At 45.8% G+C, this 13726-nt stretch overlaps 1 protein-coding gene across 1 annotated transcript in view; it reads right to left on the minus strand.

Moving 5' to 3' along the window:
* The window catches only part of LOC128691020 (organic cation transporter protein-like), a gene marked incomplete at its 3' end in the record, with an annotated part of 170769 nt that extends 160635 nt beyond the window's left edge, over positions 1–10134 (minus strand). Inside the window, exon 1 of the mRNA XM_070080182.1 lies at positions 10015–10134. Within this exon, the coding sequence (XP_069936283.1) occupies positions 10015–10134 (120 nt within the window). The remainder of the gene's footprint in view (positions 1–10014) is intronic.
* Positions 10135–13726: the final 3592 nt, after the last annotated feature.

The following is a 13726-nucleotide window of genomic DNA, read 5'->3' on the forward strand; positions in this document are numbered from 1 at the left end:
TAATAACTTTGTCCAGCTAGGTGTGACGCGACCTCTCCTGCTAATAACTGTGTCCAGCTAGGTGTGACGCGACCTCTCCTGCTAATAACTGTGTCCAGCTAGGTGTGACGCGACCTCTCCTGCTAATAACTGTGTCCAGCTAGGTGTGACGCGACCTCTCCTGCTAATAACTGTCTCCAGCTAGGTGTGACGCGACCTCTCCTGCTAATAACTGTGTCCAGCTAGGTGTGACGCGACCTCTCCTGCTAATAACTGTGTCCAGCTAGGTGTGACGCGACCTCTCCTGCTAATAACTGTGTCCAGCTAGGTGTGACGCGACCTCTCCTGCTAATAACTGTGTCCAGCTAGGTGTGACGCGACCTCTCCTGCTAATAACTTTGTCCAGCTAGGTGTGACGCGACCTCTCCTGCTAATAACTGTGTCCAGCTAGGTGTGACGCGACCTCTCCTCCTAATAACTGTCTCCAGCTAGGTGTGACGCGACCTCTCCTGCTAATAACTGTGTCCAGCTAGGTGTGACGCGACCTCTCCTGCTAATAACTATCTCCAGCTAGGTGTGACGCGACCTCTCCTGCTAATAACTTTGTCCAGCTAGGTGTGACGCGACCTCTCCTGCTAATAACTTTGTCCAGCTAGGTGTGACGCGACCTCTCCTGCTAATAACTGTGTCCAGCTAGGTGTGACGCGACCTCTCCTGCTAATAACTGTGTCCAGCTAGGTGTGACGCGACCTCTCCTGCTAATAACTGTGTCCAGCTAGGTGTGACGCGACCTCTCCTGCTTATAACTGTGTCCAGCTAGGTGTGACGCGACCTCTCCTGCTAATAACTGTGTCCAGCTAGGTGTGACGCGACCTCTCCTGCTAATAACTGTGTCCAGCTAGGTGTGACGCGACCTCTCCTGCTCATTTAATCTAATAGAATGTTGTATAGCCTAGGTTTGGTGAGGTAAAATTCGTCAGGAGAAAGAAATTTATTTCCATATTAGGATCTTAGTCATATGAATAAGTAAGTAAGTTTATTCAGGTATACACAAATATAGTTACATAGATTATCATACATAGCAGCATATGTGTAGAGAACCTGGGATAATCCAAAAAAGTCAGAGAGAGTGACTTCCATTGGGGTCCTTGGAGCTTATAGTCATGTGACCGAGGCCTTCCACTGGCTTAAAATTCAAATATTATTTATTGCCATACAGCATAAAGCCGCCTTTTGAATGCGACAATGATTGGCTACAATAACTTTCAATGGGAATGAGTTATACTGTAGAAGAACGCACAAATTAACAGTCTTTACTAATACATATAAAGTGATATACCGTTTAAAAAGACCATGCAAAATAATTATAAATTAGTACTTTGTTAATTTCAAATGGGAGATTCTTCGTTAATAATTTCACAACTTCACCATCAAAGATTTTCAAAGACATATACAAATTTGCCTTTGAACAGTAAATATTAGCAGTCTTTTGTCTGCTCTAAAATAAATTATAAAATTAGATGTACTTAGGTCGCTGCGCGATCCGAAACACTTATCCCCTTGTTGCACAACCCCAGCCCACGTACAGCAATCCACGCAAAAATACTGGTGCAGAATGCGACACAATTTTCAAATGCAGGTAAGTATGAGCTTTGAAGATTTGAGGTGAATCATAACTGGTATTCTTAAGTTATAAAATGGTCTCTAATATACCAATTTATTCAATAACAATGGTAAATTAGGATATACACAACTCTAAACTAATTCAAATCTTCCATGTATGTACCTGTATGTACCTCAACATTATATACATACAAGTAATCTCATTGGGAGACAACCATATTGTTTACCGTAGTCACCCCGTGTAGACAAGTGAGAAAACTTAACCACCTCTGGTCACTACAGGTGGCCCCTCGACCCTCACAATATTGTCCACATCTATCCGAGACCAGTATGGATTGGATAGCACCCACAAGTACGGTGCTACTAATTAATTGTGGACTGTATAGATTATATTAGGGTAGCTGAATGAAGAGGGGGGGGGGGTAGGTTACACGTGGATATATCCATCAAGGAAAACACTTGTACATAATCTCTCCACTTACCAGATATTCTCTGGTGGTCATTTGATGTAGCTGGATCACTCATAACCAATCCAATTACAACATACCTAACTGGCCAGTATCAGTCTGCTATAACTAGAAGGGTTACTTAACTGTGGGTGATTGATACTCCTTATTTCCTCCATTCACCATCTCATTTCGATGTCCTGCTACACCGACACGGTTCTTATTCCAGCAGGACGAGGTACCCGTCGGTTTGTCCCGGTTTAAAAGTCGTGCTTCCATAAAGCTTCACTATCCTCGGTACGAGAATCACACATTCACTCGGAGCAGGGCGTTGATCTATTTCACATCCCGCATTCTCTTAACTCAATGTTATTATCACTGATTACATTACCATTCACAAGACGATTTAACGTCTCATAATTATTATACACATTAGAGTTCACTCCATTAAGATCTGAGGCCGATGAGCGAAGATTAACTCACGGGTATTTCCCCTGGACACACACCATGGCCGCGCACCAGTCACACCCCGGTCGAACCATTATTCACTAATTTTACCACCTTTTTACGGTGGTCCCGTAAATCATGTTCCCTCACTCTTCACCAGGAACAGTTACGACACTTCCTATTATGAAATGAGGCCTATATTAATCCTTAGGCCGCCGTGAATGTCAATTTCCTGGTTCCATGCTGTCCCAGCCTCCTCACCACCTTCAAAACACTCCCGCCTCCGCCATGGCCCGAGTCGACCTATACCCCCGCACATCCGCAAAGGGAACTCTTGGTTCTACCCTATTGTCAAATACATTTTTGACTCATATCGACACATTAAACACCTATTAGGCGCTATAGCTTCGGAAAATCAAAAATTTTCCACAGACATGGTCCTAAAATACACCAGCCTAGCAAGTAGTCATGTCGTGTCTCAAGTTTGTCTATCTGTCTGTTACTGAGTGTCTTCCAGTACAGATTCAGCGCAGGGATGTCTAATTGGGCATGGAGAGACTCGCTTGTGGCGAAGTCCTCCCATCTGACATCAAGCACCCAGCGCAGCGCCTTGTTCTGGACACGCTGCAGTTTAAGTAAGTTTGTTTTTGCTGCAAGAGAGAGGGCTAGAGGAGAGTAAGTTATCAGAGGACGTATTAGGGATTTGTAGAGGTGTAGTTTGGTGCGTTGAGAGGCATGTTTCAGCTTGTAGAGGCCCGCAAGGGCCTTACTAGCTATTGCATGCCTTGAACATAAGAACATAAGAACATAAGAATGGAGGAACACTGCAGAAGGCCTACTGGCCCATGCGAGGCAGGTTCTTATCAAAACGATCTCTACCTGAAGCTACCCAAGAAATAACTCCCGAACCCAATGATACATAAGAACATAGCTAGCAAGAAAACCCACACCTGCCCTGGATAAGTGAATCCCATCCCTGGCATACATGTCATTTCGGCCATAGAAGTTGTCCCAGTTGTCAATGAATGGTACTGCACCATCCTTACAGTGTTTATCCAGCCAACAATTAACACCAACTGCTCTGGACAACCATTCATTACCAACACCTCCTCTTGGCAAAATGCCACACATAACAGGGCGCCCCCCCCCTTCTTCCTAATTATATCTATAGCTGTCCTGAACTTTCAAACTAAATCCTCACTTCTACGCTTGCCTACATCACTGCCTCCAGCACCGAAGCAAATAATAGGATTGATCCCATTACCGTTCATGATGTTGTCAAGCCGGCTAACAACGTCCTCCATCCCAGCCCCAGGAAAGCACACCCTCCACCTCCCACTCCCGTCCCTCAAGCAGAATGCCCTATCCATGTATCTAACCTGGCTATCCCCAACAACAACAATATTCTCACCTTCCTTGTTGTCGTTCGTCGTGACGATCCCAGTAGTCGACTCACATTCGTCGGGTAGCACCGAGAATGCGTTGGAGGTTTCCACAGGAGTTTCAACGGCAGTCTATTTCTTCTTCATCGTTTCTGGCTTTCCATTCGTCTTCTTGATCGTCAACTTCGTTGTCCCCTGCTGTCCAGCCACTGACCACGATCCCCTCTCGACCTGAGGACTCGAAACAGGAGGACTACCACGAATCCTCCTGCCCTCCTCGGTCAATCGCCGTATCTTCATCTTCGCCACCCTCAATTCCTCCTTAAGTTGCAGGTAAAGTTGCTCGATGGAGGGCATCTCGGTTCAGTCCACGGGAGTACACAAGACACTTCTTCACAGAGTCAAGTACAGGTCACCACTGAGTTAAGTACAGGTCACCACTGAGTTAAATACAGGTCACCACTGAGTTAAGTACAGGTCACCATATATAATGCCTTTCTACCTCTGTATGTTAGAAGTGCCTAGAAGCCTCACTAATCGCCGTCACCGACACTATAGAACGCAACACTGGAAACTACAAAATTTCAAAAACATTGGCATACATGATACTTAAGCAGCACCAACCCAACAACACAGGAGTCACATGATTTCATCGTCTACCCGTCCTCATCATAGGTAGAGGTTGTTTTGATAAAGACCTGCCTCGCATGGGCCAGTAGGCCTTCTACAGTGTTCCTCCATTCTTATGTTCTTATGACATTCCTCAGGTCACGTGCGTCACATCTCACTCTCCGCCTATATATATAATGTCTTTCTACCTCTGTATGTTAGAAGTGATCAAGGTCGCAGGACCGAAACGTTTTCTAACAAACATGTCATAGTACTTGCTTACGTGTCTTTCTAAACCATATGTACATATACATATACATATATATATATATATATATATATATATATATATATATATATATATATATATATATATATATATATATATATATATATATATATATATATATATCTATATATGGTATAAACCTTGGTAATACCGACAAGTTGGTTTAGAAAGACACGTAAGCTAACACCATAACACACCTATTAGAAAACGCCTCGGTCCTGGAACCTTGATCACTTCTAACGAATGTTAGAAGTGATCAATGTGTCCGTGTAAACGAAGAAGGTAGTCAAGATTAACGCCGAGGACAGTGACAGATTGTGTGATGGGGATGTAAGTGCGGGTGTCAGCTGTTCTGAGCTCGACAGGTAGTGGAGGATCACGTTTCCTGTAGTTAAAATACGTAATGCTGGATTTAGCTGCATTGTTTTGATCCTCCATTTTTGTTTCCAGATGGCTATCCTGTCGACCTCATTTTGTGTTTATTGTGTGAGTGTATCTATATTGGCATGAGTGATAAGTTGTGTAATGTCGTCTGCATAGGCTAGTGTGATGGAGTTGTGGTATACATGTGTTGGAATGTCGTTAGTGTATAAAATGTAGAGGGTAGGGGAGAGGACAGATCCCTGGGGTACTCCGGCATTTAGTGTGAAGTAGTCAGAATAACAGCCTTGGAATTTTATTCTCATGGTACGGCCGTCTAGGAAGTTGCAGAGGAGTTTACGAGTAGTGGGAGGCAGGTTAAAGTTAGTGCAGAGTTTGTACTTGAGCCCTTCGTGCCAGACAGTGTCAAAAGCTTTTTCAACGTCTTTTGCAACCAGGGCTGTCCTGTTTTTTTTGTTGTTGTTTTGTGTTTATGTGGATGTAGTTGAGAATGATGTTAATGGCATCCTGTGTGGATCTGTGTGTTCTGAAGCCAAGCTGGCCATCAGAAAGTAGAGAATTGTGTTCCAGGTACGAAGGCGATGATTTATGAGTTTTTCAAAGAGTTTTCCTAAAGTTTCGAGGAGGCTGATAGGGCGAAAGTTTCTAGAGTCAGAGTGGTCTTTATTGGGTTTTGGAAGGAGGATAGCAGTAGCAGCTTTGAAGAGGGAAGGGAAGTATCCAGAGGGAAGGGAGACATTGAGGAGGTTTGTGTGGGCAGTAATGATAGAGTCAGGAATGTGTTTTAGGAGAATATGGTTTAGGCCAGAGGCACCAGGAGCCTTGGGAGGAAGGTGTCTGAGGAGAGTTTTAATGTCTGTGTTGGTGAAAGGAGTGTCGAGTTCTTGGGAGGAGGTAAGAGAGTCTAGATGTATGTGGCTATCTGGCGTTGTTTCTTGTGTGTGTGTAGTGTTCCAGTGTTCTATGTTCTGAATGTGTTGAATAACGTTAAGGTGAGGTGGGTGAGGGTGGAAGATGTTCTCCCAGATGTGTTTGAAGATATTGGTAGCAGCCTGCGGGTCTGAGATGTGTGTGTGTTGTTGTGGGTGATGTGTTTGAATTTGTTGGTGGGAGTTCCAGAAGGCTTTAGTGTTTTTAATACGCTGTTTGTCTGCTTGTTGTATTAGTTGTGACCAGTGATTGTTGTGGTCTTGGTCTAGGCTGTGTAAAATGTTGTTTCTAAGGTAAGTGAGATCTAATTGGACTTGATTAAATCTGTGTGTGTTGTAGAGGAAGCGGTTGTGGTAACAGATAATTAGTCTTCTTGTTCTGAGTGACGGTTTGAAGGAATAACGAGTGGTGTGAGTTTTCTTTGGTATTGCGATGTTGGCTGCTTGTGTAATGGTGTCCTGGATGAGATCAAGTTGAGTATCGATGTCAGAGATAGGTTTGTTGTTGTAGTCATAGGTGAGGTTAATATTGTCTATGTGTTATTTGAAAACATCCCAGTCAGCGTTCTTGTAGGAGAAGGAAGGTGTGGTTGGAATGAGGATAGGGTTGGAGGAGATGTGTAAGATGACTGGGATGTGATCAGAGCCTGTAATAGGGCCAGGTGAGATGTAGTGTTGAAATAAAGAGCTGGCCCGGTTTGTCAGAATGATGTCTGGTTTGCCTTGGCCCGTATGGATGTAGAAGGTATTGAAGTCTGGGCCGAGATGAATTAGGTGTTTATGGTTTGTGAAGTTGAGTAACTGGTGACCAAGTTGGTTGGTACTGGTGTGATGAAAGGCGGTGTGTTTGGCATTCATGTCAGCTAGTAGGTATGTTGGTGTGTTGGTGTAGTTGAAGACTAAGGAAAGATCGTGTAAGTTGACAATAGTGTTTGGGCGAGCATAGGTGGTGAAAAAGATAAAGGGGCCAAGGTGAATGTGTATTCTGACTGCAAGACAGTGTTGGTGAATAAAAGGGATTGGGAGAAATTCGTGTTTTATGTTGGATTTGACAAGGATGGCAACCGCATTGTGGGGATCATAGGGGGACTGTAGTGCAGTATAACCATAATGGCGGATACGTTGAGGGGCTTTGAGGCAGGTACTGTTTAGCAAAACAATATCTGGCCTCTCTGCTTCAATGAGCTCGGCCAGTAGGTGTTTAATTGTAAAGTAAAAACGTACGTTGAACTGAATCACCTTAAACATGATTTAATGGTTTCGTCATAGCAAAGTTAATATCGGGGGAGGAGTTTGGATTAAAGCCCGTGATAGTGGTGCCATCAGTGGATGTGTGTTTGTAGGTGCTACGGACCCGTTTCCTGGAGGGGGAGGAAGAGATGGATCTGTTTTTATGTTCTTTGGTCTGTCTGTCAGAAGTTGGGGCAGGTTTAGGTTTGAGTGGATTTTGTCTGGAGGAGGTGGAGTTGGACCTGGATGAAGTTTTGGTTGTGGTGGAGGAGTGGGCGAAGGCGGATGCAGAGGAAGTGGAAGCTTTGGTAGGGGACGAGGAAGAGGAAGCTATGGTAAGGGATGAGGAAGTGGAAGCTTTAGAAGGGGAAGAGGAAGTGAGTAAGGAAGTGGGGGGAGGGGTGGTCGTAGCAGCAGCAGTAGGGGTGTTGGTGGGAGGTGTAGAAGTAGTGAAGAGGGGTAGGGGAGGAGGAGAGCTGGTGGGAGTAGGAAGTGGGGGGTGGGAGAGAGGAAGGAGGGAGAGGTTATAGGAGGCTTAGAAGAGAAGCAGGAAGGAGAGATAATTAAAGAGGGAAGATTGTTAGCAGACAAGATTAGGTTAAGGACATGTGAGTAGTCTGATTGGTAAGCTTGAGAGATTACCATCGCAGAGTGGGCAGCAGTGGCGAGTTGGCAGTTAGTTTTGTAGTCTAGTGTGGGTGTAGGTGTTGAAGGAGAAGTGCTTGTAGTCTGTGTGTTGGTGTTTGATGTGTGTAGAGTAGAAGAGGTAGACCAAGTGCGTGGGGAGGCCCAGGCATTGGGGGTAGGGGAGGGAGGTAAGGAAGGGGAGGGAGGAGCAGGGAAGGGGTTGGGGAGGGAGGGAGATTGGCTAGCTCTGAGGGAAGAGAGAATGTGCTTTCTAGAAGGGCAGGAGTTTGCAACTGCAGTGTGTGACCCGCCGCAGTTAGAACATTTAAGGGGGAGGTTGCAAGTATTCCAGAAGTGGCCAGTTGCTGAACATCTGGAGAAGACTCGTGTAGATGTGCATGTGTTTTTGTCGTGGCCGAATTTGTAGCATTTAAGACATTGTGTGATTGGGTGGAAGTTCGGAGTGAAGAGAGTGTTTGGAGGAATGCGGATGGTCTTGGCAAAGATTCCTTGACTGAAGAGTGTAGAGGCGTCAGCAGGAGTAGAACAGCTTATTTTGAGAATGGTAGAGTTTTCGGGTATGTAAATATCGTCATTAGAGACTTTGTTCTTTGCACTGATATCTTTTATTAAGTCTTCTTTGTCTGTGTCATAGGCTGTCAGGAGAGAGTAGTCTACGTGTTTAGCAATGACTGTGCTTTTGGCACGGTGCTCAGGAGTCCAAATAATGGTGAAGCCTGCATTGAGAAGTTTTTGTCTGGTATCGCTTGAGGTGTACGCTTCGTAGGAATGTTTGTCAAGAAGGAGTTTGAAGCCTGAGTTGGTTTTGAAGACTTTAAGTTGAGGTGCACCAGTGATCTGATATAATAAATTTTCAGGACAGATAGTGGCATCAGGATTAGAGAATTTGAGGTTTAGCGAGAAGGAATTGGATTTAGAAGAAGCAGAGGCAGGTGTAGGCGGGTGGGGGAGAGTGGAAGGGAGGTGGGAGGTGGAAGGCAACGAAGGCATCGTCTAATTACGAAAAGATGTAATTGGCGGTGACAATCGGCCAAAAAGTGAGAGTACTCAGCTAGGCAAGTAAATGTAAGTAGAAACACGTACTTGCCTGGCGCAGGACACTGAGGAGGTGAACTGTAGCTTGATGGAGCACTGTATATCCTGAGTGGTGGTGAGACTGGCTGTATGGCGTGCAGTCAACAGGCGAAGAGAATTCAGGCAGCAACAGGCTTCCTGCCCTTGGGTAGGCAACCACCGATGCATCAATCCTGATGGAGAGGAAGACGAAGGTCCAGCAAGCACTACTCTAAGCGAAGTCTCTCACAACACGGGGTAATTCGAGAGAGGCGAGATCGTCGATGTGTGAGTGATGTGTTAGGTAAGCACACGTCACCACTCCAGCTATGTCAAAATGAGCAATGCAGCACCGAGTTGAAGTATGTATGTATGTATAATGTTCGCCAAGACCGTAGTCCTGGCATGGGTCTCAATCTTGCGATGACCCGTCTCTGGCTCCCGATGGAGAAAGGTTTCTACAATGATGCGACGTATGCTGCTCAAGCACTCTTCTGGTCAGTTTAACTGGTGCATCTCATAAGCGACACCATATGTACTCCTAACTATGGACACTAGCGAGGAGGAGGATGTGTCGTTATCACAGGTAACAGCTTGTCTGGTTCGTTGACCCCATGGTACACTAGTGTGGCCGCAGTCATCTCTGGGTCCTCTTCGGGAGGGAATATCACTCCTAGTTGCCTGCGGAGTGTCTCAGTAGCTTCGCACTCCAGAAGATAGTGTGTTAGGGGCCGCTGGACAACGTGCTGACAGTACTGGCACATCTCCTCAGCCTTGTCTACCATCATCTTGGCTGTGGGAAAGCCCAAACGAAGCCGATGAATGGCGGTACACTGCGCTCTGGACCAGCTTCTATCATATGGAGGGGGTTCTCCCTGTGTCGCTGCTCGGTACCACTGTTGAGATGGGGTATCACCTAAGACCTCCCCCATAAGTTTCATGGCTCTGGCAGCCACCAGTTTGGTCTGTCGTAGGCTGATTGGGACAGTAATCCCAACATGTGGATAGTCTGTTGCTGTCTTGGCTGCATCATCTGCATCCTCATTTCCCTGGATGCCAGCATGGCTTGGGATCCAGTTCAATGTCGATCTGTTACCCTGAACTTCTAAGGCTATCATTATGCTCAGGATCGATATGATGAGGTCACGATCACGATCACGATAGATTCTAGGTAAGACCCCAAGAAGGGGTGAGCGGGGAAGACTGGACAGACGAAGAGTAGGTCTTGAGAGGAGTGTCCTAAGTCTTATTATTATTATTATTATAATCAAGGGGAAGCGCTAAACCCGTAGGATTATACAGCGCCTGGGAGGGATGTGGAAGGCATTCAAGCTTAATTCGGGGAACTGGAGCACAGATCCAATTCCCTAAATCAAGAGCCCTTCACCAACATCAAGGAACCTTCCCTGAGGGGTCCTAAGTCTTAGATAAAGAGCCAGGGCTTGACCCAGCAGCAGAGCTCAACGGGAAGGAATTTGCAGGAACGAGCTTGAGAGGATACACAGGCAAGCTTGATAGGTAACACGGGAGCACGGCTGTGTACATCTCATCAGCGCGAAGTGTTGACTGGCTTGTGATTGGTGGAGACTGGCGAGAGGCGAGAGGCAGGCAGGAGACGGCAGCTAGTGAACACGTGACTTATGTGCGATCATGCCATGGAGTTATTGATCCGTTTATAATTCTTCTATATGCTGATTTTGAGAGCATGACAGGTTTTAGAATGCGCATGTTGTTAATGCGTAGGTCTTCTAGTATGGCGTTGGTGGTCTGTGGGTCGGTTCCTGGTGCAACAGTGTACTTGATGCTGCCATTTCCTATGCTGTATATAGCTTGGCCTGCATGCACGGTGTCGAATTCCGGACTGCATGTGTACAGGGTGATAGGTGCTGTATTTTGGATGTTTCGGTTTTCTCTCGTTGTTTCTAATGGGTGTGTAGTTTCTTGTGGACGACTCACAGGTGGATGTAATTTAGCTTTCTTTGCAATTGGTGACTGAGATGGAGATTCGAGGTGTAGGTCGACACAGGTGGCGGCGGTCTTGGGTAGATCAGGTGAGGCTGCTGATTGGTCGGTGGCTGCGGTGGAGTTTGTTGTTGTTGTTGATGTATCTTGCGTTGTATCTTGTGTTGTGGTTATTGGAGTGGTAATGTTTACTGGTGCTTGGGTGAGCTTGATTATGTCAGCAGAAGGTGGAGAGTCTGGGAAGGTGAATGCCGGCATGTTATTTAGTCTGAAGAGTTCGTTGATGGTAGTGTTGAAGGAGCCTGGTGCTGCCATGTTGTGCATGTGAGCATACAGTAAGCAGTACTGTATTTTTGTTGAGTCACATGCTGGAGTGGAGATACTGGTGGTGGAGAGCTGGGATGATTTCAGGAGTTTGGTGGTGTCGGCCTGCAGTTTTGTGATAGCTGCATACGTGGGTGATCTTAATGGAGACTTCTTCTGATCTGCTTCTATGTTCTTTTTGATGATATCACGACGGGTAGGACATTTTGCTGCGAGAGTGTGGTGGTTATTCTTGCAGTTTAGACACTTGAGAGTAGCGGTGGAAGAGCATGTCTTAGAGTCGTGACCCTCATTACCACAGGTGGAACAGAATTTCTTGTCTTTTTTAGGGCAGTCTTTTGTTGAGTGGAGGTAAGAGAAACAGGTCCAGCATTGAGAGACGTGGTGGTAACGTTCAGCTTCAATGTTGCAGGCGTTGATAAAATAATAGTAGATGGCTAGTCCCTCAGCCATGGCTTGGGAAGCCATTGTGACGTCAGTAAAGGTGATCTTGAGCATTGAAGAGGCCGTGGGAATCTTGTTAATGTTTTCCACGGTGGCCCAAAGGTTCTGGTCTTCGACAGATTGTTTGAGGTCTTCGATGGTCTGAGAAGTGATCAGCTTGTCCAGGCGCTTCAGAAAGACAGTCCTCTTAGCCCTTAAGGCTGGAGAGGACATGATTCTGTAACCACGTTCTTGTAGTGTAGTCAGGGCATTACCAGTCAGTAGTTTCTCGGCCTCCACATCGTCCTCACAGACGATGATGAAGGATTCTTGGAGGGAAAGGATCGTGTTGACCTTGATGTTCAAGCCCCTGACAGTTACAGCAAGGGCAAGCTTGGTGGAGTCGTTGATCAAACCACTTGTAGGTTTAATCTTGACTCTGTTGGAGTAACTCATCTTGAGATCTTGATGTGGGTAATCGGCGAGGTAGAGGTTCCCCTCCCCAACGGGGATCGCAGGGACACTACTTGAGGAGCGACTGTGACTTGCCAGTAGCAAGGCCAGCAGTGCAATGTGCTTATGATGAGGTGAAGGTACGCGAGTATTTATAGTCAAGTTCAGAATGTTGAGGTCAGGTGGAGAATGCTGCATCTGATGATCTACCGGGTGAGGTTATAGAATCTAAAATCTTGGGTAGCTTGGCAGGGGTATTGGACAAGTTGTGAGCAGACCTTCTGCAGTGTTCTATGTTCTTATGTGCGATAGCGATGAAGTGGATCAGCTGTGTTATAGAAGCCATTGATCTGGTTGAAATTGTTGGTTATAGAGATAAGCGATGATTCCAGGATTCTTCTCCACTTCTACTCTCACCACGACACCAAAACTAAACTTGGTGTAATTATAGGCTTCTTCCTTCGCGCACTCAGAATCTGCAGCAATGAGTTCTCTGAGGAAGAATGCACTATAATTGAACAAGTATTTTCTAAACTCCACTATCCTCGCCACTTCATCAGAGACTGCAGACGGCGGGCATTAAACATCTTCAACACACCCAGAGAAAACACTGCCGAGAAGAGAGACATAGTCCTCCCCACCAACTCCATTGCCAAACATGTTTCCAACATCTTTTCCAATACATCATTCCAAGTATCTACCTTCACAACCACGACCATCAAGGACAACACCAGTAGTAGAAAGGACAAGCTTCCATCCTCTGCAGGGGTATACATAATCCCTTGTAATAACTGCAAAAAATTATACGTGGGCGAAACATCAAGAGACCTCCAAACACGTATTTCAGAACACCAATACGCAAGCAGGACTGACGATACAAGGAATGCCTGTGTACAACTTCGCAATTCACACAACCATTTAATTAACTACAGAAACTCAATACTTATCGCCACACAAGACAACACTCAATACCGAAGAATCCTGGAATCATCGCTTATCTCTATAACCAACAATTTCAACCAGGACAATGGCTTCTATAACATAGCTGAACCACTCGCCAAGAAACTTCTTCACCGCTATCCCACATAAGAACATAGAACAATGCAGAAGGTCTGCTCACAACTTGTCCAATACCCCTGCCAAGCTACCCAAGACTCTATAACTCCACCCGGTAGATCATCAGATGCAGCATTCTCCACCTGACCTCAACAATCTGAACCTGACTATAAATACTCGCGTACCTTCCACCCCAGAAGAGGACCCAGAGATGACTGCGGCCACACTAGTGCACCATGGAGTCAACGAACCAGACAAGCTGTTACCTTTGATAACGACATATCCTCCTCCTCGCTAGTGTCCACAGTTAGGAGTACATATGGTGTTGTCGCTTATGAGATGCACCAGTTGAACTGACCAGAAGAGTGCTTGAACAGCATACGTCGCATCATTGTAGAAACCTTTCTCCCTCGGGAGCCAGAGACGGGTCATCGCAAGATTGAGACCCGTGCCCGGACTACAGTCTTGGCGAACATTATACATACATACACG

Source organism: Cherax quadricarinatus, unplaced genomic scaffold (assembly GCF_038502225.1).
Source record: "Cherax quadricarinatus isolate ZL_2023a unplaced genomic scaffold, ASM3850222v1 Contig202, whole genome shotgun sequence".
NCBI lineage: Eukaryota > Metazoa > Arthropoda > Malacostraca > Decapoda > Parastacidae > Cherax > Cherax quadricarinatus.